General features: G+C 39.6%; 5 protein-coding genes across 15 annotated transcripts; 3 read left to right on the plus strand and 2 right to left on the minus strand.

The window, feature by feature from the left end:
* The first annotated feature begins 27 nt into the window (after positions 1–27).
* Positions 28–2,509, plus strand: LOC135605740 (nuclear intron maturase 2, mitochondrial-like). The gene has a single exon (XM_065096166.1). The coding sequence runs from the start codon at positions 78–80 to the stop codon at positions 2,277–2,279; it is 2,202 nt and encodes a 733-aa protein (XP_064952238.1). The 5' UTR covers positions 28–77; the 3' UTR covers positions 2,280–2,509.
* Positions 2,510–6,156: 3,647 nt separating this feature from the next.
* Positions 6,157–6,693, minus strand: LOC103976294 (putative invertase inhibitor). Its single transcript, XM_009391496.3, has one exon. It carries the CDS (start codon positions 6,691–6,693, stop codon positions 6,157–6,159), a length of 537 nt encoding a protein of 178 aa, XP_009389771.2.
* Positions 6,694–10,997: 4,304 nt separating this feature from the next.
* Positions 10,998–11,534, minus strand: LOC103976292 (putative invertase inhibitor). The gene has a single exon (XM_009391494.3). The coding sequence runs from the start codon at positions 11,532–11,534 to the stop codon at positions 10,998–11,000; it is 537 nt and encodes a 178-aa protein (XP_009389769.2).
* Positions 11,535–12,348: 814 nt separating this feature from the next.
* On the plus strand, positions 12,349–21,982 carry LOC135605743 (BOI-related E3 ubiquitin-protein ligase 1-like). 11 transcript variants are annotated; one of them, XM_065096170.1, is made up of 8 exons: positions 12,349–12,561; positions 18,189–18,268; positions 18,345–18,426; positions 18,546–18,629; positions 18,721–18,784; positions 19,876–20,477; positions 20,625–21,102; positions 21,186–21,982. In XM_065096170.1, exons 6-8 carry the CDS (start codon positions 20,431–20,433, stop codon positions 21,681–21,683), a joined length of 1,023 nt encoding a protein of 340 aa, XP_064952242.1. In that variant the 5' UTR covers positions 12,349–12,561; positions 18,189–18,268; positions 18,345–18,426; positions 18,546–18,629; positions 18,721–18,784; positions 19,876–20,430; the 3' UTR covers positions 21,684–21,982. The 11 variants fall into 11 exon arrangements, with proteins under 11 accessions (XP_064952242.1, XP_064952241.1, XP_064952249.1 ...); XM_065096169.1 differs by lacking the exon at positions 18,721–18,784; XM_065096177.1 differs by lacking the exon at positions 18,721–18,784 and having other exon boundaries at positions 20,329–20,477.
* Positions 21,983–22,840: 858 nt separating this feature from the next.
* Positions 22,841–26,202, plus strand: LOC135605744 (uncharacterized). Its single transcript, XM_065096179.1, has 6 exons — positions 22,841–23,091; positions 23,183–23,245; positions 23,367–23,462; positions 23,999–24,616; positions 25,141–25,212; positions 25,808–26,202. Exons 1-6 carry the CDS (start codon positions 22,966–22,968, stop codon positions 26,042–26,044), a joined length of 1,212 nt encoding a protein of 403 aa, XP_064952251.1. The 5' UTR covers positions 22,841–22,965; the 3' UTR covers positions 26,045–26,202.
* Positions 26,203–27,271: the final 1,069 nt, after the last annotated feature.

Raw genomic sequence — 27,271 nt, forward strand, 5'->3', positions numbered from 1 at the left:
TCTTCCTTTAAACCCATGAAGGGTTTGCAGTTGGCCTGATTCCATCTTCCGGTTAGGGTACCACCCCCTTATCTTCGATGTACCGCCACCTCTCCCTCCCCTTCCTCCGTCGCCACCGCCGCTTCCTCTCCTACGCTGCCTCCGCATTGCCCCGAGTCCCTCCTTATTCCCCTCGCCCGCCGCCGCCGCCGCCGCCGCCGCAGGTGCATCCCGCTCTCCTTCCCGGCCATCGCAGCCGCCACCCCACGGACCCGCTCTCGACGGCCTACGACGACCCTTCCTCCCTCCTACGCGACGACCCCATCTCCATCTGCTCCGCGCTATGGGTCGACAGCTTCCGCGACCCCTCCGCCACTGCCTCCAGCCTCACCCCCCTCCTTCGCCGCCTCGAGCTCTGGGTCCTCGCGTACCAGAAGGCATATGCCGACGAAACCGGCTCCTACCTCCCCAAGTCCTCCGTCCCCAGCTCCGCCCTCCACTCGCTCCTCGCCCTCCGCAACGCCGTCCTCGATGGCCGCTTCCGCTGGGGCGTCCGCCTGGACGTCCTCCTTCGCTCACCACGCGACACCACCGACCCCGCCACCCTCTCCAAGCGCAAGCTCCGCGCCCTCCTCACCTCTGCCCAGCCGCCGCCTTTCCAGGACCGCGTGGTCCAGGAAGTCCTCCTCATGATCCTTGAGCCCATTTTTGAAGCCCGCTTCTCACAGAAGTCTTTCGCCTTCCGCCCCGGCCGCAACGCCCACACCGTCATCCGGACCATCCGGAGGAGCTTCGCCGGCTACTTGTGGTACATAAAAGGCGACCTCAGCACCATTCTTGATGGCCTTCCGACTGGATTGATCATCAACGGGTTGATCCGGGATGTTAGGGACAAGAAAGTCGTCGACTTGATCAAATCTGCCCTTACCACCCCTGTGATCACTGGCCGCCCCGTGGACAAGGAGGCTGCTAAGAAGAAAAAGAAGAGGAAGTATCAGAAAAAGAGGGTCTTGGCCGAAGATGAGCCGAAGCCTGATCCATACTGGCTTCAGACCTTCTTTGGCTTTGCACCGGAGGAGGCTGAGAAGCAACCAAATTGGGGGCATTGCGGGGCCTTAAGCCCTTTGCTCGCCAATGTGTGTCTCGATGAACTTGACAAATGGATGGAGGGGAAGATTAAGGAGTTCTATCGGCCATCAAAGTCCGACGCAATATGGACTGGGGATGATGTTGAGCAGGGGAACACCTCATGGCCAGAGTTTGTTCCAACAAGTGGGCCTGACAAGACCAGAAAGATGGACTATGTTCGGTATGGTGGTCACTTCTTAATTGGTGTTAGAGGTCCGCGTGCAGATGCTGCAGTGCTAAGGAAACAGCTAATTGAATTCTGTGACCAAAGGTACCAGCTCAAGCTTGACAATGAGAGTCTCCCAATCGAGCACATCACCAAGGGGATCATGTTTCTGGATCATGTACTTTGCCGCAGGGTGGTATACCCTACGCTAAGGTATACAGCGACTGGGGGGAAAATCATCAGTGAGAAAGGTGTAGGTACACTTCTGTCAGTCACAGCAAGTCTAAAACAATGCATCAAACAGTTCAGGAAGCTGGAGTTCCTTAAAGGAGATCGGGATCCTGATCCACAGCCTTGTTTCAGAATGTTTCATGCAACACAGGCACACACCAATGCCCAGATGAATAAGTTCTTGCAAACTATGGCAGAGTGGTACCGATACGCTGATAACCGCAAGAAGGTCGTGAACTTTTGTTCTTATATCATTAGGGGATCACTGGCCAAGCTGTATGCTGCAAAGTACAAGCTTCGGTCTAGGGCAAAGGTCTACAAGATTGGGTCAAGGAATCTTAGCCGTCCGTTGAAGGATAAAAAAGGGCAGTCACCTGAGTATCAAAACCTTCTGAGGATGGGTCTTCTGGACTCGATTGATGGTCTTCATTATACCCGGATGTCTCTGGTTCCTGAAGCAGACTATACCCCATTTCCAAGTGGGTGGAGGCCAGATCATGAGAAATTTCTTTTGGAATACATAAGACTGTTGGATCCCAAAACCCTAGAGGAGCAGCGATGTTGCCTCAGGGAAGAGGGGCTTATAACACCACAAGATTATGTTTCCTTACTAGTCTGGAACTACAAAAAGAACACCCTTATGTTGGCCCCTCTAGGGGAGAGTAATTTATTTAAAGTTAAAGAAGAACTTCTGGGATCAGTCAGTAATGAAACTAAGGATGGGATGGGTGATGACGAAGCGAGCGTAGATGCTTTGCAGGCTGCACATATGTGAGATATTAAGTGCCACCATTAGAGTTGCTTCATGTTTTTATACTGTTTAATATGCAAGAACTGAAAGAAGTATGAAAACAGTTCTTTGTATGACCAGGTTAGAAAGGGTAAATTGAAATGTATTTTTCACTAAATTGTTTGAGAAGATTATTATTATTTCCAGGAAACGAAAAAGAAAGTATATGCATCTTGGAGTCAGGCTACTTGGTTACTCTAAGGAAGATAAAATTTCATGTCCATATTATGCTTTTGACAGGTCAAGGGTTGTTAACTGCTGTCAATCACCTCTAACCATTGCTGAATCCTTCAGATAGCCTATCTAAGAAAAGTTCGGCTGCAGATGTTTTATCTGGGTTAAGCACAGAGGAAAACCATTCATTAGTATTTTGTTCTGTCACTTCTTTCTTGACATGCATTTGTGCTTCAAATTGGTAAGTTTAAATTTATTATTCAAACATTGTGAAAAAAGAAATCTTAGTGATTATTGTTACTTGATGTTATGGTGCTTATATTATCATTGAACCTTTATTATGTTTATATTCTATAAAGTGTACTGTCACTACCGACATACTAATAGGCATAACTACTGATGCATTGAAGTGGTCCTTTTTAGTGGATATGAGAAAACCATTCGAAGTTAGAAGTCAATGTTTTTCTTCGGTTGCAAGCATCAATCTTACTCTTTATGAGTTACCCACTACAACTTATGTACCTGGTAAGATATGCTTGTCTTTTAAGCCTAGAATCATAATATGATTTCAGTAAATGAGCAGAGATCTGCCCCAAAATCAGCTGATCCCAGCCAATGTTATCCAATTATGACTTGGAAGGTTGCTATCCGACAGGTCATCCCTGACAAAAATCAGATTCTAGTTAAGTGTTGAAAACAGAAAAAAAGAGAAAGGAAGAGATAGGGAAGTGGAGGAAGGAGGTGGACTGGATTGATTTGAGAAAATAGGAGACTAGATCTGATTCCAGGCGAGGAACATGGGAGCGGAGGAGGGTAGATCTGTACTGTCAGTCTTTTTCCGATCACTGTTCTCTGGTCTGCGGAGGTGGAGGGCAAATCTAATTACACGAGCATTGTTCGCCAATAGTCAGAATCCAGATTCACCCTAAGAGCTTTGTTTGTCGGTTGTCTTTAGATCTATCAGCTGTTTTCTTTTTCTTATGGAAGTGTGTAGGTGTAATCGGGAAGTGACCACTGTCAGCACTTTTCACTTTTTGCCAATTCAGCCATTGGCTGTGCACCTTGTCACTCTGGGTATGGCCCTAGGCTGAGCTCAAGTCTTGAGAGGTCTCAATTAGGAGGTAAGATTTAGTTGATAATACGTGTTTAGTTATATACATCCATTTAAGTATATATATATATATATATAAATAATGTATATCTTCTATACATTATACTATATGATTATATAACTTACTGATCTATAAAACACATTATAATTTTATATAGCATATAATTATAGAATAGATTGAAGAAGACATATAACAATGTAGTGTCTATATAATATATATAATCTAAAATGTCAAGGAGAATTATAATGGTGCAAAAAAATTAATTAAGAATATTCTATAGAGTTTTTTAACATATTAAAAATAATATTACATGAATAGAAAATAATTTTTTTTTGGAAAAAGTATCAAAGGTAACAAAACAAGAACGTTTAAAATAGTTCCCCATTTTCATTATTTTTATTTTTTTATAATTTAATTGTTTTGTTGGCCTATCCGATCTGATAAGCTAGATCTTCATGCACGATGTTCATCTTCTAATTCTCATGATTTGTTGATCACATTTCCTTATATTACCTTTCCCAGAGGTAACCACTGTAGTTCTTTATATGGCCCTTGCATAATTTCAGTCAACATAACAAACTTGAACCAAATGAGTACTTATAAGAAGGAATTATGTATATTCTTGAGATGATTTTTCTGTTATTTTTTATCTTTGTGCAGAATGGTTTTGTCTCATTTAGCTTGGTTGGTCTGGTGTTTGATTTCTGTAACTTTTTATAATATTTCTTGAATATTTTAATCTCACATCTAATTTGATATATGTTTGAGATATTATGGTTTTTTTATGACCAAGGATTTAATCAATGAGCAGTGGCATTGCTACATTCTTGTGTACATAACTCTCATTTAATTTGCTTGCCTTAGGAGAGCTAGTCAATTTGCTGGTAGATCTTTTGATTCCAAGACCCAGTTGAGATTTCCAAAAGTTCATCTCTGGAGAGATGTTCCGGGAATACATACATACATATATCTGATGACAAAGCAGAAACTAATCAAGCTTGTGATTGATTATTTCCCCTTTGCTGAAGTAGGGGGAACATCCTAGTCTGCTACAAAAATAAGATCGGCTGAATGCTCAGAGAAGTGGCTCTACATAGCGTTTGCAAAATTTACAAAGTGGCTTGTTCTTGGTAAAACTAAATTAGATGGAAAAATAGTAGGTGAGCAGATCTAATGGAAACTGTAGTGTCATAATTAAGGAAAAATGTCTTAGAAACTTGTAAAATAAGATCAAACTACCTATGAGGTTCGTTTCTAGATTCTCAGAGATATTTTGTACATTATTAATAATCTTCATAGGTAGTTGTTAATTCAACTGAATATTTTTGGTATTGTACTACAAGTCTTAATTTAAATGTGCAGTTGCACTGGCTTGAGCAGCTTTGCATCTCCAGAACATAAAATGAGTAATGCACCATGCGATGCAAATGGATAATGATTGTTGTAGTGCCTGTTTCCTACCGAAGCGTCTTCTTGGCAGAAAGGAGGATTCTATTCATGTTGTGTTATTATTGTTTCCCTTTTACATAGAAGACTAATGGTCATAGCTGCAACATCTTGGCAGACAAATAGTTTATGTTACATTGTGTTTAGTGTGTTAGCATCTGCTTCTGTGAGATTATGTCTGCTTAGTTAAAAGTGCATATGATGTAATTTTGGAGTTGAAATACTGGAATTTAAGAAATTTTTAGTGGATACCTTTAAAGTTAGGCTTCATTCCATCTTTCTCGATCATATACACTTGAGTTGGTCTTTGTTGCATTCAGGTGGGTTCTGTTGCCCAGATGCAGTACAGAACAAAAATTTTATTATTATTAATTTTTGTTTCAACTTTCAAGAAGGTTTTTTTTTTGTTTATTTGTCCATTTACACCATTTAGACATGACTAACGTGGTTGTGTCATAATGCAGATAGACTGATGCAAACATGAGTATCATCAATTCTGACACTAACCATTACAGGTTTGTTCTTTTTAACTTTGGTTATTATTTTATCATATTCATAAGTTTGGTAATCATGCTAACAACTTATAGAGATGATTGACCAAGATGAACATGCATTAGTTTTGCAAGTTAAGATGTGCATCATGTACCTTAGTATGCAATTGGCCACACCTCTACTTCCAGGTTGTGACTAATTTTTGTGCCTCTTTTAGCTATGAAACATAACATCGGCATGTTATCATCTATGCAAAAAACTCAGTGTCAACCATGATTAATTGTATTTAACATTAGCTGGTTTGAGTTAAAAAGAGATATGCAAATGTAAAATATTTGAAATGCTCGAAATTTTTTTTATAATCATAATAATCTTTTTGAGCATTAAATCAATCAGGGTTTTGACTAACAATTAAATGTTAACAATGGAGATTGACCATGATGACATATACTCAAGTTTTAAGATTTTGCAAAGGTATACATATACATATATGTTTATAAGCATAACTAAAATTTAGAGGAATAAATACGAAAATCATTCACTTTGGAGGGATGTATGTGTAATCTTTTTTCAGTTAGACAGAAAATTTATTAGATTCGTGCATAATATGGGCGATAATATCATGCATAGATAGAGGATCACTGCAACTTAGCGACTATGTGTTGAGCAATGCTCGCCAGGTTCGTACAGTCATTGTCCTCCTTTGTTAGCAGATAGTTCTTTCCGGCCTCAAATAGAAGATTATCACAGTCCTGAGGATTGTCGCTGGCCTCGGTCAGTTGCTTCTTTGCATCACCCATGCTCCCTGAACTGATGGCTTTAATGGCGCCCGAAGCTGCCGTGACCACATCCTTGTAGAAGCTCGAGCATTGGTTCAACAAACCCTTTGTCTCTGAATCAATTTTGCTGTCTCCTACCAGCTTCTCAATCTTGGACAGGGTGCTCGTGGCATTGGCCACCGTCAAGTTGGCAGCGATGATGGCCAGCTCCTTCGCGTCGGCTGATCCACTCCTCGGATCGGCCTGGAGAGACATTACACAGAAGTTGTAGTCCACGTTCGGATCTGCAGCTGCCACAATCTTGCATTCGTCTTTGACAGAGGCATCAGCAAGTTCTAAACTTTGGAGGAGGATTGCAAGGGAAATGAGAATCAAAAGGACCTTCGAGGTATCCATCCTGTTTGATTGTTAGCACAGTTCGAAGAACATAACCCTCTTTATATAGCCATCAAGGTTCTTGTTTCTGCAAGTTCTTAATGTGAAATTTTCTGAATAATTCGTCTAGCTAAATCTCTGGATTTTGTGACATGCCATTTATAGACAAACATTGAATCTGGAGGAACATTTTTGGTAGATGTTAACTTGATCAAATCAATTATTTACATTTTGTAGAATGCCTCCCAAGAGGATAATAATTTTTTTTGCATCACCATTGGCATTGGGGTATAGTATAGACATGTCTCCTTGGGAAAAACGTGTGACTTGCAAATGTTTATAGGAACGCCACCAATTTCGCAAAATATCGAATCTTAAATTAGATGTTAATATGGATGAACATGCTCAAGTTATATTCGTTTACCCAATTGAGTTCTCAAGTTTTGGATATTTTTCTGATGCTAATTTAAATTTTGGCCTACTTATTTCTTTTTTTAACCAATCATCATTAATATTGGCATATCGACCTTTTGATTGCATCATTTTGACCTTTGTGTTATTTCATGATTTCTTAGATGAATGCTTTTAAAAACCTATGGATGTCTAATTCATTATATTGAATAAAATATAAAAGATAGTGGATCTCAATGATTCATAGATCATTTGACACTAATTTATATGTTTTATTCATCATCATTCTTACACTCACATAGAAATCAACCACCCTATTTTGACTAGTAGTGTTCCAACTTAATTTCCACTTAAATAAGATAATTTAATATTATTTTAATTCTAAAATTAAATAGAATTTAATTTTGTAGGTTTTTTCCGTATATACAGTACATAGAAAAAATATTTTTCTGGTCAAAGTTTAAATTATATTCATTTCCTGAAAAATGAACTTTAGTTTTATGGCAACACTTACCATCTTAATTACAACTATTATTATTATCATCATCATCATCATCAAGATTACAAAAACAAATCCGCTCGTTCCATTAGTACATTTCTTCATGACACTTGTCCTCCATTTTCATCTCGGGGGATAATTTTAGTTTACCCCTTGTAGTTAAACCTCTTTTTGCATTTTGATCTCAATACTTAAAAAATTTACATTGAAATTCTTATAGTTATGAAAGTGAAACATTTAAGCTCATTTACCCTAAAATTGTTTTTACCTACAGAAGATACAACACGTGATAGCATGTGCATAAATGACACTAAAACGATGAGAAAAAGGTAATTTCAATGGTTGTGATGGACAGTGACGTTGTGGAAGATTGTTATGGTAGTGGTCGACGAGAACGACACGGTAGTTGGCCTTACAAATGTCGATCCAAACATCGAGGACGAGGAGGTAGAGTGGTAAGGCATCTGTGTTGGTGCCAGAGGAGGAAGATGAGGGAGGTGAGGTATTTGCGTCTACGTCGGTGTTGCACCACTCTGCTTCCTCTTCCTCCTCTGGCGTTGCTTTGCATTTGCGTCATCGCTGGAGGAGGAAGAGGAGGCAGGTGAGGCATCTGCATCGTTGATGTCGAGGAGGGAGAAGGAAGAGAAGGTAGGTGAGGTAGAGCAGTGCGATGCCGACACAGATGATTGTGATGATCTTCATTTTATGTATTTTCCATCTTTGCTTTGTTTTCGTTGCTTTGGTTGGGTTCTTAAAATATGAGATGATATTTGTGGGTAGCATGATCATGTTACAAAATGAAAAATCATGAATCCAGGTCTGCCCTGCAAGCATTTAAATGCTGAGTGGCTTATTCCAATGTTGACTTGACTATAATCGTATCCTTTTGCTGACTTCTGGGCATTTCCATTCCTATAGTTTTTGAGACATCTAATTAGCTGTCTAGTTGTTTTCCAACATAAATGACAAGACATAGTTGGATGGAGGACATCATCAATCAGACATAACTCTGATATGCCTGAGGTAATATTGTTTTGTTTCCAATACCTCCGTGGGTATCAGGAAGTCCATATCTGTGCTTTCATATATCAGTTTTCTCCGGTGGGAAGATTCTTTGAATGAGAGATACCCACATATTGTATACGAAGAATACTCAGCAGGAAGCATAAATGATAAGTGCGTTACTGATTCGCTTACCAAGTGTGACTGTGATATGATAGAAGGTAAATATCATTCTTTCCTCTAGTTTTAGGGTAAATTGAATAAATTGCATATGTGAAGCTTTTTTTTTGTGCCTTAAAGTCTTTCACTCCTGATAAGTTTGTCCATTCTTCTTGACTTGCTATTTTTACCATGTTCTTCTATTTGGTGTTGCAACTCCCTGGTGAACCCATTAATTATTTCGATATATATTATTACAAAGATTCTCTTCAATCTCTATTTCATTTCTTTTTCTTGTATGTATAAATGGTGCTTTGTGTAGAAACTGTAGTATGAAAAAGCTTTATAAACAAGAGATTGTTATTGGATACAGTTATGCGAAGACAGTGCAGTAAATGGACAATTGTATTGTAATGTTGAAATTTAATATCTATTAGATGTGTAATGAACCGATAGAACCATACCATGTATGTGAAGTAATGATGGTTAACTGACAGTATGACCCTAAAAATAAAAGTGAGTGAAGAGAATTGCAGCTAAGCTGCCAACACTAACAGATCAGATAAAAGCACTCTCATACCAGTGAAATAAGAGTGCATACCTTATACAAGTCATTGGCAAATAATTATCATCCTCTTCTTGTGGGCCATTTAAAAAATGTGTTGAAGACCAATAGTGTTTTCTAGGATCGGTAAGTTAGACATTTTAGGACAACGATATGAACAATTGTGCACGCAACACACACCCTCATTCAGTAGTTGCTATGATACTTCTGCATAACACATGCATAAATTGCTTATGTTCAGTTTAAACTTAAAGCAAAAAATTTGTTTCTGGTTGTATTGACAAAAGAAACTGCATTCATTAGAACACCTAGATGTTTGTTTTGCAGAAATGCTAGTAATGGGCCTCACACGCTTATCTTGGGAAAGAGTGGATGTCAGCATCCAGAGGTTCACTGCACACAGTGTCATTCAGGTCCTTGCCTCCAACCACTTCTGCTACCATTTCTCACCCTTATGCTTCTGGTTCTTCCTCTTTTATTGTGAGCATTCTTTGGCGACAGTAGTTAATCTTATCATTGTTGTTTTCTTTGCTTGTTGGTTATTGGACAGGTTAAGGATCCTTTCGAGCATTCAGAAGGTGCAGATGTTATACAACATATGATTGATCACTTTCTCATTTGAGAGAGCCAATGGCATTTTGGGATTAAGCTGTAATTATATTGCCATGAACTGATAAAGAGCACATGAGTATTCAATGCCATTGGGTAACACAAGATGTTACACGAAAACATAAGTTCCAATATCATATAATAGTAATTATTATCTTCCCTCGATTATTTCCCCTTTGCTGAAGTAGGGGGAAACGTCCTATAGTCTCCAACAGAAAAAAGATTAGCTGAATGCTCAGAGAAGTGGCTCTACACAGCGTTTGCAAAATTTACAGAGGTTTGTTCTAGGTTAAAACTAAATTTGATGGACAAAAAGTAGGTGAGCTGATCCTAAGGAAACTGCGGTGTCAAAAAAAAGGAAAAATGTCTTAGAAACTTGTAAATAAGATCGAACTACTTATGAGGTTCGTTTCTAGATTCTCAGAGATATTTTGTACATTATTAATAATCTTGATAGGTAGTTGTCAATTCAAGTGAATATTTTTTGGTATTGTACTGCAAGTCTTAATTTAAATGTGCAGTTGCACTGGCTTGAGCAGCTTTGCATCTCTGGAACATAAAATGAGTAATGCACCTTGCGATGCAAATGGATAATGATTGTTGTAGTGCCTGTTTCCTACCGAAGTGTCTTCTTGGCACAAAGGAGGATTCTATTCATGTTGTGTTATTATTGTTTCCCTTTAACATAGAAGACTAATGTTCACAGCTACATCATCTTGGCAGACAACTAGTTTGTGTTACATAGTGTTTAGTGTGTTAGCATCTGCTTCTATGAGATTATGCCTGCTTAGTTAAAAGTGCATATAATGTAATTTTGGAGTTGAAATATTGGAATTTAAGATATTTTTAGTGGATACCTTTAAAGTTAGTCTTCATTCCATCTTTATAGATCATTATACACTTGAGTTGGTCTTTGTTGCGTTCAGGTTGTTTCTGTTGCCCATATGCACACAGTTATATATATGTTTATTTTTCCATTTACACAATTTAGACATGTGTAATCTTTTCTCAGTTGGACAGTAAATTTATTAGATTCGTCCATTATGTAGGCGATAACATCATGCATAGATAAAAGAAGGATCACTGCAACTTAGCGACTATGTGTTGAGCAATGCTCGCCAGGTTCGTACAGTCATTGTCCTCCTTTGTCAGCAGATCGTTCTTTCCGGCCTCAAATAGAAGATTATCACAGTCCTGAGGCTTGTCGCCGGCCTCGGTCAGTTGCTTCTTCGCATCGCCCATGCTCCCTGAACCGATGGCTTTAATGGCGCCCGAAGCTGCCGTGACCGCATCCTTGTAGAAGCTCGAGCATTGGTTCAGCAATCCCTTCGTCGGTGAATCAATTTTGCTGTCTCCCACCAGCTTCTCGATCTTGGACAGGGTGCTCGTGGCACTGGCCACCGTCAAGTCGGCAGCGATGATGGCCAGCTCCTTCGCGTCGGCTGATCCACTCCTCGGATCGGCCTGGAGCGACGTTACACAGAAGTTGTAGTCCACGTTCGGATCTGCAGCCGCCACAATCTTGCATTCGTCTTGGACAGAGGCATCAGCAAGTTCTAAACTTTGGAGGAGGATCGCAAGGGAAATGAGAATCAAAAGGACCTTCGAGGTATCCATCCTGTTTGATTGTTAGCACAGTTCGACAAACATAACCCTGTTTATATAGCCATTGCTGGGTTCCATTTGGCAACAACGTTCTCGTTTCTGCAAGTTCTTAACTTGAATTATTTTTCTGAATAATTTGTCCTGCTAAATCCCTGGATTTTGTGACAAGCCATGTATAGATGAAGATTGAATCTGGAGGAATATTTTTGGTAGATGTATGCTCATCATGTCTCGTTCGGAAAAAGGTATGGCTTGTAAATGTTTATAGGAACGCTACAAATATGGAATCTTAAATTAGATGTTAATATGGATACGAGTTTGCTCCACTTATATTCATTTACCCAATCATCATTGATATTGGTGGATCGTCCTTTTAATTGCATCATTTTGACCTTTGTGTTATTTGATGATTTCTTAGATTACATATGCTTTTAAAAACCTATGGATTGCAGACTTAATTCGTTACACTGAATAAAAGATAATGATTCGTAGATCATTTGACACCAATTTAAAGGTTTTCTTTGTCATCATCCTTACACTCATAAAATATAAACTACCTTATTTTCATTAGTAGTTTTCCAACACAATTTCCACTTAAATAGGATAAATTAATCTGATTTCAATTCCAAAATTAAATATAATTTAATTTGGTAGCTTTTTTATTTCGTATATACAGTCCATAGAATAAATATTTTTTTGGTCAAATCTTAAATTATATTCATTTCCTGAAAAATGAACTTTACTTATAAGCCAACACTTATTACCCTCTTAATTACAACTATTATTATCATCATCATCATCAAGATTACAAGATCAAATCCGCTCAGCCCATGAGCACAGTTCTTCACGACGCCTGTCCTCCATCGCCATCTCGGTCTAGCCTCGTGTCCGCCTAATGTGCGGGGCGAGCAATTGGAGATGCTAACCGAAACCTTGCCGCTCCCGATAGGTGGTGAATAACCTCTGCGGCGCCTTCCTCGACTTCGACGCCCAAATGAAATGATGCAGACGAAAGAGGAAAATCCAGTAGCAACTTGTTGTAAGTCTTTCTCGGACGTAACCAAATTCTAGGTCATATGTTCAGCAGTTGTTATCAGTGGTGAGAGATTATTTTTGTTGTGGATCACTGATTTATGACTTCAAGCTTAGGGACTCCCATGTTTCTTGACGTAAATTAGTTTCCCTAGTGTTATCGTCCTAACGGTGACAATGGTGAATGGTGGAAGTTGTGAATCAAATCCCCTTCGCGGAGGAATGAGATTTCGTTGATTAATGAGCTCCATTTTTGGGGAAAAGATCCATGGCTTTGTAAGGAGGAAACATTTGATATTAGGGGCAGGTATAAAGGTTTATCTTGGTGAGTTTGGCTGCCATGGACCAAATTGTATAGGGAAAACCAAAAACTTTAATTGGATGAGCAATGTACCGTGTGCATGGAATTTGTTGCTATAGCTGGATGTTTGCTCATACACTGAATGAAAAAGTATCTTGACTTATCCAGATAGGGACTAGGCACAAAATAGATTGTTTTTCTCTGTTTGTTGAAGTCAATATTAAATTTTACTGCACTCTTGGCGGAGTTCAGGTTTCGTTCAGTGAACATATCCTTGTGACCTCTTTTTCGTATCATCAATTTGGTAGTAGACTGAAAGTTTGGAAATTCAGACACGAGTGTATGAGCATTTTCGAACAGTCCCATTTTTTTTTTATTACTATAGAGTGTTTTCGATCTGATCTTTTCCAAAAGATTCAATAGTTTTTTTATTACTATAGAGTGTTTTCGATCTGATCTTTTCCAAAAGATTCAATAGTCAAATTTGTACCAAAGCAACGATAAGGGCCACAAGCCTTTAGATCCTGAACTGTTTAATGCCGGCTACATGCATCTTTTTCCACCAACGAGTTGACCTTGAGAAAGAGTTGGACTAGTTAATCTGGTGTTTGTTGGATGAATCAAAATTTTTTGTCATGTTTCAATTAGTGATGATGGAGGAGAAGCAACTCAAGGTGGTTCAAAAGGTATATTATCTCTATGAAGTTAGGGACAGCCGAACCCTAGGAGCACTTGTCTTCACTTTGCCTTCACTTTACCTTTTCTTCCTTTCAACTTCTATTTTTCTTGCACATCAAACCCAACTCACAATCAAAAGTGGTGGTCTCATGCACATGAAAGCTATCTCACAATCAAAGTGGTCCTGGCTCTCAGTAGTCTCTAGTTGGTGACGGACTCAACAGGGGAATATAAAAAAGCTGTTAAAGGAGTAATTTTGATGAAGAGAAATATAAACTTCATCTTCCCAACTAGCTTCAAAGTGATCATTAGACACCATTTAGCTTGCTGGTGGATCTTCTCATGTGAGTCTCTGTTCTCCCACATGTTGCTGCCTCACCATTCTCCTCTCGAGCCTTTATACTTCCCCATTCAATCAAATAATGCTTAAGTTCTACAATACATATACAAGGTTGTCATACAATTGCAGCAATTTTTAGAAGGTTTTGTTTCAGAGTGATTAGCAACTTGCATCACAGTAGAAACTCTTGGTGTCATTAAATCTTGAATCTGCTACAGTGTGATGAGCACTACAAGAAGGAATTATGTGGTGTGCATGAATTCTCTGTAGATCAAAAGTCTCAATGTCTCCATGTGATATCTCACTTTCTATAGGAAAAGCATGTCGATTCAGCAGAAAATTATGCACGTCAACATCAAATGCACTTCAGCAGCAGATTCTTCAGTGGAAATCAGCCAACAAGATAAAACTTATTTACCTTGAATATCACTCAGATCATATTATATTAACAAAGAAAAAACAGTTTGTCACTGCATCCAGTAGTTTCTTGTGTTGTATGTTACATCTCAGATTTCTGTTCTCATCTGTCAGTGTAGTGTTGGTTGCTGATTGTCCACTGAGCAACTTCTGAGTCACAAACAACTTAGGTTGTTCTTGTCTTTGGCTATGTCTCAAAATCTCAACCTTGAAAGCTTTTGACGAATTGATGTTTCTGGGTGGGAGTAATGGAGTGGTTTTGGTCTCATCTAAATATCAGGAAGAAGACAAAATTACAAGGTTTTGCCGACAGATGGACGGAGAAGCTTGAGATGAACATGCAATTAGAGTGAATGGTTGGCTTTATGTTGTATTCCTCATACCAATCAATAATGGGAGAATAATTTGCTTGGCAGAAGAAAGCAACTGTAGATAGGCATGCTATATGCACAACAAAAAGATGAGGATGAAGGTGGGAAGATAACAAGTGCTTTCCCATCCAAACACATACAAGTAAAGCCAGTTTTATTCTTGGATCTAGTGGAATTGTTTGATCTTGGGAAGATTAAATCACGAAAGAAGGTAATGGGAGACAAAAGACAACATCTGACTTGGCCTAGTGCCAAATGCAGGCAAGACTAGGGTTCCTCATCTCCGTTCTCCAACCACCAACTAGTAGGCATGTAAAAAAAGAGAGCTTGAGATCCAAGGGATGAAAGAGCCATTTGATCCGACATTCAACAAGGGTTTCTATTTAGTATAACCTACTTCAACAGTGATTTGGTCTTGAAGGTGATCATTGTTTCTTATTTCCATGGCTTGTTTTGCACTTCAATACATAATATTGAAAAAAGTAACAAATATCTTAATTAGGCTATATGCAAATAAAACAAGAAGGATGCCATGTTGTGTATAAACATCAAGAGCCATTGTGAGCGAATGAAGAGATGATAAGATTATGTAGATCTAATTGAGAGAAAGAGAGGAACTCTCTTTGGAGCATACATCTGAAGGATGAGAGAATGGCATGCATATTGCATCCCCCTTCTGATACAATTTTGAATGAAGGCATACTTGCAACTGTTGATGTCTGGACCACTCCCTGTGAGCACAATGTCCCCTTTGTTGCTGTATGATCCTGTCTTCTTCTCTCAGTTTGAATACTTGTAATGGGCCATAGGACTTCAAATGTCAAAGATGAGAGATTGATGGATGTACCAGCTGATGAAATCCAAGCCAGGTATTTTCCAATAGCATTACATTAGTACATATTTAGAATCAAAACTGGCAAATTCTATCCCAGCTCTTAATAACCATGAACTCACTCAGGATCCAAATTCTGTATCTTTTCTGAAACAGAAAGCTATGCATAAAATCTGTCGATTATTTTAATATATCAGTACACTTTTTCTAAGGCTTATCTTAAATTAGAAGGTCTAACAGGTACACAAGCTCACTAGGGGTGCCTGTCTCAACTCCTGATAACTCTGATTCAATCTTACAGATTAACCTTTGTACATAAGTGGTCAGCTAGATCCCAATGCACATGCTTCGAGGATCCCAAGGCTAATTACAGGCATTCAAAGGTTTTAAGCAGTACTGCTAGATAGCAACATAATGACTTATCAATCATAACTACAAACAAGTCATTCTGCTTCTATCCAGTTATAGACATATCTGAGTCACTGGTCATCCTCAGCCAAATGGAGCAGGTCCCTTCATCAGTTCAAGTAGTCAGTCATTTTACACTTTCAAAAGGTTAAATTGCGTTAAAGATGTCATCTTCAGATGCTGCAAGACTGATAGGAACCGGTTGGAGAGAGCCAAGGAAAGATAGGTAATGACCTTATAAAGGTTGCCTGCCCACACAGTCACATGTACCCTTCACTTAACTGCACTCATAAAGAAGAGGCCACATGTTATAGGTAAGACTTCTCCGCATCACTTCAAATATTGGAAAGATTAAAGCTTGTTCCCATCATTCCAACTCTTCAGAACATTCAAGAGGAAGCCAATAGAAGTTGAGGTAGAAGGAGAGGAGTGAATGATAGCATTAACTTGGGAGATGGCAACCACAGCTGAAGCTTCATAGTGGCAAAGGAAAGGATTTCTGACTTGCACTTTTTTAATGTTTGTACAACTAAGAAAAGACTAAAGATTTTTTAGAGCCTCTCAGTGATGTTAGGTTGTATTGATGAGCATGGAAGTGTTGAGAGAAGGTGTATATGACAAGGAATTTAAACAATTGACACCTATCCATTAAAAAGAAATATCATATGCCAGCCCCCTTCTGGGGGAGTACATTTTCTTCTGTCAAGGGAATATATTTTCTAAGATCTATTTGGTATCTTATTTTATTTTGAAATCTGACAAAATTTAGATAAGAAATGTATGAACAACATGCACATCAAATGGTGGACAAAGTAGAAGCTACAAACATCAACAACTCCCAAACAAATACGTATATTTTTATGTTGAGAGGTCAAGATATTAGCATATACTTTCATCTGAGCAGTGTTTTTTCTGTCCTTCTTTCATCAACTTCAGTAATGTGGGCACTTTGGTACTCAAGAATTGTCACATGAGGCTTGTGTATCAGGAGAGATCAAGACAGTTTTGTTGGGATGTCTGACTATTATGCAAAAAGTATTAGTGAAAAGTGAAAACAAACTGTTTACTTCTTATACACAAAGAAGGCTGCTTCCATGAAGTACAACTTTAATGTCACATGATTTTGGTGGCTGAGGAGCTGGATGCAGTGCTTAGATTATGGTGGAAGAGAATGCATCAGAAGTTATCCTCTTCCTTCTCCAGTGTCCAAAGCCATGTGAGTGCCTGATTCAATCTGTGGCAGTCTGCAACAAGGAAGTCAGTGGCACTGCCAAAATCTCTTTTCCTTTTTCTCCCTAAACCTTTTATGTTGTTTGAGTAATGAGTCTCTCTATCCAAAAACTCCAATGCCTAAAAAGTTTATGTTGTTTCTCTGTCACGATTCACTTCCTCCTGAAGTCAAAGTGATACTGCATTGCTGGAAATAATTTTGAAACTGATTCTGCCTCAAATCTCTATCTTCATATTACATCTTATCTTAAAGACCTACAATCTTTGAAGTTTCGTCAAGATGGAAAGTCACAGGCAGACCAGGATGCATTGTTCCAAGTGAATGCAAATATAGCAATCAGTCTCAGATAAATGAACCCCTCATCCTATATAGTATGGTTGGATTTATGCAAGACATTAGAAAAGCTAGGTAAATATCAATCTTCTTTTTTTCTCAGAAAAAGTCAAAAAAGAAGAATTTAATGATCATTATAGACAATTTTTGTTCCTTCTTCTGTTCCTTTCATACCTAGACAATGCTGTCAAGCTCCATACTCATCCACCCATGTTGAGGTTGCCATTTGTTTTCCTTCAAGGCCCACCATGTTTCATTTTTCTTTCTCTCAACTGGAAGCTTGGCCAACCCCACCTTGGCATTATAGTGAGGTAGCAATTTGTTGGGACAAGCAATGCGTGGTGCTAAACAGCTGCTCTGCAATGGGAGTAGAGTTGTAATATGAGACTTGAATGGTGATGACTGCTGCTGCCAGTACAGGTTGTTGGGAAAAATAATCTGGCAAACACACAAACACACACAAACCAAAGAAAGATTGTTGTCTGGATGTCATACCTCTTTGTTTCCATAACTAGTTTGTCTTTTGCGTCATCTTAAAAAAGAAGCAAGCCTTGTCTTTGGCTTAGCATAGGCATCCAAACATGAGGTCATGGCCTAATTATTTTCTTGTTAGATATCAAGAATATATTGTGCAGTATGACATGTCTCTGTACCGAAAAGTCTAAATTATTGGTTTGCCTCATCATGTACCATGAATCACAATACATGATTTCTTTCAAACAGGTGACATATTTGTGTCAGATTTGTGTGTGTCTGTGTGTACAAGAAAACTGCATTCTGCTATTCGGAATTATTACATTCAGGTATGTGATCTCCCTCAATTCCCTTCAGTTTTTGCTTCCTTCACACAATCATTTTTTATTCAATAGAGACAAACAGGATAACTATGTATTCCAAGAAGAGGGGATGCCAACATCTCATGTTTATCATGGTTCATTTTTGCTCTTCTGGACCATTAAATGTACTTATCCTTTTTATCCTTATATTTGTGAATCATTTTAAGATGCTACCTCCCCCATCCATCAACCTATTTAATCATTGAGAATATCCAGTCACTGAAATAATTGTTCGTCTATGAAGGAGACCATGATATCAACATTGAGCTAGTTGAAGAGATGTTAATGAAAGATCACCACTCCGATTACCATCTACTTCAGTATTCAGGTATTATTCTTTTCTCTGAGAGAATGTTCGATTAAAAGGATCAATACTATGTCATATGATTAGCATAATCTCAACCTTATCCTTGATGTAGTGATTCATGGAGTGACTGCTAGCTTCGCTTTAACATGCTTTCAAGTGTACTCAACATCTAAGATGTAAGAATCCAAAGTACATATTGCTCCAGAATTAAGAAATATATAACCAGTCATTTTCACCCTTCATTACTATTGTTTTACATATCTATCGTCGCTAGTTGTTCAAAATATTGAAATCTAAGTTAATAATTGCCTTAAAAATTAACTCGAATCTCTTTTATTGCTCTTGATCTAGTTTAAGTTAATAATAGTACACTCATTCTAACCATATACATCAATTCAAATCTCCTCCCATTGAACTAAAGTAAGATGTTAAGAAGTTTCTTCATCCAAAGACTTATTGAAGTGAAAACAAATGTCAGGGTGGGAGATTACAATATATTGAGATCATTAAGCTTTGATTTCATTGGATCGGATATGGAGATATAGTCTCCTCCATTCACATAAATAACAAGGTCCCCATAGCTTATGACAGCTATACATGGCAGAGATACTTTGACATAGAAACAAAAAAAAAGAAGAACACAATAGAAAAAGGATAATTAATTGGAGAAGCCATCCTCACAAAGTCCACATCTCCTAAGAAATTGTTTCCCCCATGGTTGTCAATATTCCTCCATGAAACATGCATCTCTTTGCATTCTTTGCCATTTCCTTCTCTCCTCTGCTAAATTATTGAGTGCACATATATCAAAAGGTTATATTTCCTTTTCTTCAATATGATTTATGTTTATAAAATAAGTGACTATGTCCTAAACTATAGACTCCTTGATAAAACCTTAATTAAACTATTCCTCACATTATTTCACATAACTTAAAAAAAAATCTTATAAAAAGCTGTTTAAAAATAAAAGAGTGTATTTGTGAGTGCAGGTATTTGCATGCTTGTATGTGTATGTATGGACACTTGTGCATATGTGTGCATTCATATTGTTACGTACTTGGAAAGGAAGTATAAAGCAGGAAATTATTCACCTAAAGAAATTGATCTGTAAAACAATTTTAAATTAGTTTAATGTCAATTTCTTGTAATTTCTTTGTCATAATTTACAAAAGCTACTGGTTTGCATATTTGATCAAGAAATCAATACCCATCACTCAGGCAGTCAAAATTAGGTTTAATCCCACAGCTTTTTCTTTTATGTTCCAAGATGAGGAAAGAGGAAGGGAGTAGTTGTTGATTTAAAGCTTGCAAGCAAAGCAGGGGAAAGAGCGAAGAAAGGGGAAAAGCCAGCAACCAAACAAGCAGCAGCACCAGTGCACCCCAACCCATGCCTCTCTCTCTCTCTCTCTCTCCCCCCCCCCCCCCCTCCTCCATATGCTATCAAGATGTCATAAAGGAGATTTTGAACTAAATGTTAGCAGGAGAGTGGATTAAGATTTGTAAAGCACGTTGCTCCCTCTTTCTCTCTCTCTCTCTCTCACTGCGTTGTATGGCGTGTTTGCAAGAAGTGCATGTGAGAGAAGCAGGGAGGACATAAAAAGCCCGCCTTTGCATGACTGACTGATTCATCGGGTTCAAGCGTCTCTCCCTCTCTCTCTTTCTCTCCTGTGTTGTTTTGTTTCCCTACTGTTCGACATTGAGAAACGTTGGTGATGAGCAGGCAGAAGAGAAGGGGCTATTAAGGAAGCAAAGTTTCCGTTGATTCTTGCCGTCGACTCCGCCACCGTTTCTTCTGCCCGCCTTGTTTTGCTCCTCTCTCGGAATGGCAGTTCAAGCCCACTACGGATCCAACATTTTGCTTCTGAATAGGTGCTCTCTTGTTTTCCTCCCGTTCGATGAATTCCTTCGGCACGTTTCGATCTTTGCAGAATACTTTTGGGCGAATTTTGTCTTGATATGCAAATTTGTGATCTTTAAGGATGGTCTTGATGATCTGTGGCTTGTGGTTCGATGCAGAAGCGAGCAGGAGAAGAAGGAGATGGACTCCTCTCCCCAGGCCGCGACGCGGGACGGAGGTGAGACAAAGTTGACTCCTTCCTGGTGCTTCCATTTGTTTTCTTTGAGATGGAGATGGGTCTGCTGTTGGGCAGCGAATAAGGAAGCGCGGAAGAGAGGGAGGGAGGCCGCCGGCGTACCAATGGCGCCGTCGCCGCCGCCGCAGCAGCAGCAGCAGAGCCGCCTTTTAAGCTTCCTCTCGATGAAACCACAACCTTGTTCGCCGGCACCTGTGAGCATCGCCGAGCTCCAAATGCACCCGCCGTCCCAGGTTTCTCTTGGCCTCCGTCTCACCGCCGAAGAGAAGCGACGCCACAGGAGAGAGACGCAATCCAATCCCCTTCTCTCCTCCGCTTCCTCTTCCTCTGTCTTACATGAAGAACTTGTCGCGCTTGTTAACCATCAGAGGGACGAAATCGAGACGCTTCTCCTTGCTCAGGTACCCTTCTTGTTCTTTTCCTCCTCCGCTTGTCCTCGAGAGAGCAAACCAAGAAAAATCGCTCCTTTTTTCCGCTTGGGTAGGAGGAGCAGCTGCGGCGGGCATTGGCGGAGCGACGGCAGAGGCAGTACCGTGCTTTGTTGAATGCGGCTGAGGAGTCAGCCGCGCGGCGGTTGCGGGAGAAGGAAGCGGAGGTGGGGCGGTTAGCCCGGCGTCGCGGCGAGCTCGAAAAACGCCTCGCCCTCCTCCGGACCGAGACGATGGCGTGGCAGGCCAAGGCCATGGCAGACCAGGTGACGGCGGCCGCCCTCAACGCCCAGCTCGAGAAGGCGGCTGCGGCCCCGGAGAGGAAAGAGATGTCCGGCGATTCGCCGCCAGCGGAGGACGCCGAGTCGGGCTTCGAGGACCCGGACCGGGTCGAGCGGGAGCGGGCGTGCCGGTCGTGCCAGTATCGCCGGGCGTCAGTCGTGCTCCTCCCCTGCCGCCACCTCTGCCTCTGCGACGCCTGCGACGCGGCCTCAGACTCATGCCCGGTTTGCCGCTGTGTCACAACTGGTAGCGTCCGAGTCCTCCTCTCCTAAGCTCCTCCAGGCCAAGCCGTCCCCTCCACCCACGAGCAGCTCCATCACCAATCCCTCCAAACTCCGACTCCAAAAGAAGGGGAAAAAAAGAAGAAGAAGAAGAAGAAGAAGAATTAAACCCCGTCCCAAAAAAAATAAAAATAACTCTTTTATTTCGGAGAATTCTTTGTTACTGGATTCAGGTGGACAGCATTTAGTTCAAGATTTGCAAAGATGTGTCCTTTAATCGGCATGAAATATGTACCCTTCTTTATGTACTAATTATCTTCCCTGCTCTATCATTCCTTCCTATCCTTCAAGTACAGTTCGTAGACAACACGATAGAGTTATGAACTCGAGAAAGATACCGAGGAAAGGATAACCAGCAGACATGAGTAGGATTCGATCCTTCCGTCGTCTAAAGAGCCAATAGAAAGAAAATTACTGGTGTATTTAAAATGCTACTGATAATTCTCTCACAAAAATGGAGACAACGAAGAACGCATAAAGATATTCCACCCAAAAGCCAAAAAGGAGTGGATTTGAATTTGAATAGACAATCATAGCTAATAAGTAAGTGTATCTATTTTGCTCTAAATTATTTTCCGAAAGCTACCCACATATTACATCTCCCTACTACTGCACACGAAGTTGGCCCCCACATCTTTTATTTCCGTCCACGTCCTTGCCTTACTTGGCCCATGACACCGACCTCTATCCACCTTCTCCCACCCGCCGTGGTCATCACCTTCCATCAAACCAAGTCAAGCCTACAACTATTGCCACCTCTGCTAACTACATGCATACATAATATTTATAATTAACCTTTTTTTTTAATTAAATCTTATTTTTTTGTTTTTTTAATACAATTTTCCCTTCTTATTTTATCGCATCTTTTATTTGCTAAAGATGATATTATATAAAATTTAAAATATATAAAAATAAAAGAATTAGCAATTTATACATAAAATATATTAAATTTTGATGCGACCTTAATTTAATTCGAGATAAGATTGGGACGATACCGACAGCATCATCATTATCCAGAAAATTAAGAAAATAGTAAATAAAAGGAAAAATAAACGTAATCTAACTAAAAATCTAATGAGGCTCTGTACCACTTACCCGCCATGTTCTAACGATCGACCTCCGCTTCTTTATGTCCCCATCCATTCACCCACTCACACGCCTCATTCAATAGAAAACGAGCTCGATTTCAACGGCGACTTCACCTCCACTCGTCTTCATCCACTTTCTCCTTAGCCAACTACATCCCAAAGAAGAGCAGGAGAAGGGAGAAGAGATGGAAGGCCTCGTGAAGGGGTTGATGAAGGTAGCGCTGGACGCGGTTGCCGGCGACGACGACGATGACTCCCGAAGGTCACTCTCACCTTCCCGCGAGGAGCGGTCCAGATCCACTTGGGCTCAGGTCCCCTCTTATTCTCGATTCACTGTCTCCTACTCAATCTTGCTTGCTGCATCTGGATCCGTGTGCTGAATGCGGTGCTGGTGCGATGCAGGTGGTTTCGTCGGGGCATGAGGAGGAAGCCGAACCCGAGGCGGGAGGCCGAAACTCGAGAAAGGTGAGGTTTTTCTGTCCTTGTGTTCCATTGGCTGTCTTGTTCCCGGTAAAGATCGGATTTTGATGAGGGGATTTGGTGGTAATCGACAAATGCTGGGCTTCTTATGTGTTTCATCGTAAAGGAGGAGAACGACAATGAAGGGAACGAAGGAGGCTGGGAGACCGTCGGCAGCGGAAAGACCCATCAGCAGCATGGTCAGCGCAGGAGGCCGCAAAAGGTTTTGTCTTTTCATATGGTGTTTGATTCTGTAGTGCCATGTTCTTTTCTGTAGTTGTTCTTAGGATTATTGTTGTGGGTTCTCTAGTAATAATAGATGGGACTATATGGCTAGCAATTGGAACTCGGTTAATTCTCCTTGAAATCTGCTTGTCTGAAGTTGTCGATCAAGTCTATCCCAATGTAATTTCTGCTGTCACTGAAGTTGGCTTGATTAACATTGGACTGTTGGCAGTTTGATTGACTATTTTTCGGTAAAGTGAAACTTGATCAGATCTATGGTATCAGAACCTCATAATTTTAGTTTGCTATAACCACAAATAGTTCTTCTCTCCAAGTATGATTTAGTTCATAAGAGAAATGGCACATTGCAACAGCAAACATGGAATAGCTAATTCAGAACAAATAATTTATGCTACCTATGCATAGAAAGATTCGGAGCTCATGCTTGATTTCTTATGTTGTATGTGATGCAAATTGCAAGGAATTGTTTGATTATCTGATTTAACATGATTAGTTTCTTGTTGGACTCTTCAGAGTTGGCAGGCACCAGCAGAGACCTGGAGTGCATTTAAGAGGCATCCCGATGAACAGCAGTATATGGATCATGCTAAGAAAGCTGTGAATGTAGAACCAACCAGAGAAGAGCTCGATGACTTGTCGAAAGCATGCAGCAGGCTGTGGGAACTCGATCTGAATCGTTTGGTGCCTGGAAAAGACTATGAAATTGACTGTGGTGGAGGGAAGAAGGTCTATCAAAAGGGGGACATGGCATCCGAGTGCCTGTTCAGCTGGCTCAGTGATGATATACTTAGACGGCCTACGTATTCTCGATTTTGCTCTCTTCTGGACAATTACAATCCTGATGAAGGATGCAAAGAAGTGGTCACTTCAGAAGAGAAACATGAACAAACTGCATTTATCGAGGAAATAAGCAGGACTGCACCAGTGAAATATCTTTATCACTATTTAGTTTCCAAGGAGATCGTATCTGATAACTATGAACACTTCAAGAGAATGATGTGTGGTTTGTGGTTCGATTTATATGGCCGAGGTGGTGTTTCTGGTTCTTCTTCTGCTTTTGAGCATGTATTTGTAGGAGAGATCAAAAGGCGCGAAGAGAAAGAGGTCTCTGGGTTTCACAACTGGATTCAGGCAGGTTTCTTTCAAGTTTTGTGCATTTTGTTTGTTCTATGAGGTTAAAATGTCTTTCTTTGTTGACTGTTTGGTGCTGTGAGTTGTCTTATATTGTTTGTTCATGTGAGATTTTAGTCCATACTTAGCCGCAGACATAGATTTTTTAGGAGGATAAGACTGATCGAAGTTGTTATTATCAATCTTTTTGTGTTAGAATTTCATGTGGAAGAAATAAGATTGGTGTAGATTTCTGCTATTAACTCGTGCTTATTTATGAAGAGCTGAACATATTCTGGTAAGCAGTTCATAAACCGATAACCATGATACAGTATCAACAGCTGCTCATGCAACATACATTTTTCACAACACTAGTAATGTTACTCAAAGCATGTAAAATTTGCCAACCCAACCCTTTCTTTTCTGGTATTGCATTATTTCCAATTAATGCACCTTTTTCACATTTTAAACAGGACAGAAAATTATACTATGTTGCAATTTGTTCTTGAGAAAAAATCTTGTTTACTTGCAACTTTCTTTTGCAGTTTTATCTAGAAGAGGCTAAAGGAAGAGTAGACTACCAAGGTTACATTTTACCACGAAGAAGAGGACCATATGTGAGTACATTGAGAACTGTTCTTTGTTAATATCTTCTCATTCATTCCTTAGCACTAGATTTCATCTTGAATCACAACTAGAATAAGTCCATCTGCCACTAGCTCTCATGATTCTTAAAACTATAATTCCAACTCACTTCATATGCATACAAAGAGCTTTTTGTTTCGATGCACATAATGAACATGATGCCTGCAGCACTAGTCTATATCCTACAGAGTAGAGTATCAGATTCAGAATAGATGTCAAGAAAATTGCATAAGGCCTGCCTGCTAATTCTATTAATCAATATCTCTCTGCCGAACTTTTGAGGCAGTGCAAGAAAAAGACAATCTATAAGATAAATGAATATATCAACAGAAAATGTAATACGAATTTACTCAAAGAAAATGTGAAGTGTACTGCTAGTGGTATAATCTATAGAGAGCAAACTATTTCACTATAAGTTTCCTTGTAGTCTTTCCTAGAGATAAATTTTGCTTTCTGAGTCCATTTACAAAGTCATAATCAATTCTCTTTGCATTGGTTCAACCTGATTCCTTGAAGCATAAATTAAGTAATAACATGCTGACATTATTTCCATCATGCAACCTGCAGCCAGATTCCGAAACCCAGGTCCTAACAATTCAGTTTGAATGGAATGGCATTCTGAAATCTGTCTCTACTACTCTTCTTGGAGTGAGCCCAGAATTTGAAATTGCCCTTTATACTCTTTGTTTCTTTGTTGGTGGTGAAGACAACCATGTTAATCTAGGTCCATATTCTGTCAATTTAAAGTGTTATCGGCTCGGAAACGACAAAATCGGTTCGGTGTTTCCTATAGCTGAATGTTAATTCTAAGGTCTTCTTGTATAAGATGGAGATGCTGCTTTCAGAGACAGCACAGTTCTTTCCCTAAACACTATATTGGAATTTATTTGTGAACTACATGTAGTTGTTCTCAGAACGCTGAACTATAAGATCGTCCATTGTGGAGAGACATTAGAGTTCTATTAGTTGTGTTGTGATTCATCTGGACACGGTTTTGAAATATTTGATTAAATTATAATCCTATGCATTCTTCTTTGTTCTTTGATAAATGAGCAGTGGAGAGTCTCTTCTCAATTTCATGAAACAACACAATGATGATGTTACACCTAATAAATAACTCAGCTGAAAAGGTGCCTAAAAAGATCAGTTCATAGTCATTCTTTTACTTGGATAAATAGTTGTCTCCTGAAATTGATCATTTGTTCTTAAATTTGACATCTACTTAATGATCAAATAGTGTTAGTCTTAGAAATGGTCATCAACCTCATGGGATGAAATTGAGTCAATCAAATGATCTCTAGATGCATTTGAGATGGTTGACTCTTCATCTCCTCGAGAGTAGATCTTTCTGAGTCAAAGGATCTGCTCAAGAATGACAATTCGGAGTGTTATGAGATAATGCATGTTTGAGGGGTCTTACTTCTATAAACCTTTGGGTTGGGGCATCGGTAGGGTATATTCTCTTTTAGATATGTGCTTGCATGGTGACACATCATCATTTGGCTGTTTAGGTGGGCTTAAGTGTTGTCACGTCATCGCTTAGCTAAATGGATCCTGATGGTTAAAATGGGTGTCAAAAGGCTTACATGTGTGAAAAACTCAACAACTATCACCTACATAAAAAATAATTAAATAACATTTTTATGTTTTACCCCACGTGAAGTAAAATGTATGGGATATGTAGATGTGTGTCGACTTGAACTATCCCCCCGACACAAGAGGGCATTGGATCATGTTGACTTAACCCATTCTCATAGTAGGTGTTGAACGTCAACTACACATGAAGACATCGGAACATGTTACCATTTGTGCAACGGGTGTCGGACGTAGGAGATATATAAGGGCATCACATCGTGTGCGCTTGAACCACTTGGATAAAGGGTGTCGAACACTATAGACACTGTATCGATCTAAATTACCCATACAAGCCATATAGGAGATACATAAAGACATGAGATATATCAAGTTGGATTGTCAATGTAGTGGAGGTTAGACAAATAAGACACGTAAGAACATCATGACGTAAAGGGT

This window comes from Musa acuminata, chromosome BXJ2-2 (genome assembly GCF_036884655.1).
Source record: "Musa acuminata AAA Group cultivar baxijiao chromosome BXJ2-2, Cavendish_Baxijiao_AAA, whole genome shotgun sequence".
Taxonomy (NCBI): domain Eukaryota; kingdom Viridiplantae; phylum Streptophyta; class Magnoliopsida; order Zingiberales; family Musaceae; genus Musa; species Musa acuminata.

Bases quoted from the DNA above. Each gene is read 5' to 3' on its own strand.
- LOC135605740 (XM_065096166.1), top strand. From the start codon at position 78: ATGTACCGCCACCTCTCCCTCCCCTTCCTCCGTCGCCACCGCCGCTTC.
- LOC103976294 (XM_009391496.3), bottom strand. From the start codon at position 6,693: ATGGATACCTCGAAGGTCCTTTTGATTCTCATTTCCCTTGCAATCCTC.
- LOC103976292 (XM_009391494.3), bottom strand. From the start codon at position 11,534: ATGGATACCTCGAAGGTCCTTTTGATTCTCATTTCCCTTGCGATCCTC.
- LOC135605743 (XM_065096170.1), top strand. From the start codon at position 20,431: ATGGCAGTTCAAGCCCACTACGGATCCAACATTTTGCTTCTGAATAG. The intron at 20,478-20,624 runs GTGCTCTCTTGT...GGTTCGATGCAG, and splicing joins AACATTTTGCTTCTGAATAG to AAGCGAGCAGGAGAAGAAGG. The intron at 21,103-21,185 runs GTACCCTTCTTG...CCGCTTGGGTAG, and splicing joins AGACGCTTCTCCTTGCTCAG to GAGGAGCAGCTGCGGCGGGC.
- LOC135605744 (XM_065096179.1), top strand. From the start codon at position 22,966: ATGGAAGGCCTCGTGAAGGGGTTGATGAAGGTAGCGCTGGACGCGGTT. The intron at 23,092-23,182 runs GTCCCCTCTTAT...GGTGCGATGCAG, and splicing joins CCAGATCCACTTGGGCTCAG to GTGGTTTCGTCGGGGCATGA. The intron at 24,617-25,140 runs GCAGGTTTCTTT...TTTCTTTTGCAG, and splicing joins GGTTTCACAACTGGATTCAG to TTTTATCTAGAAGAGGCTAA.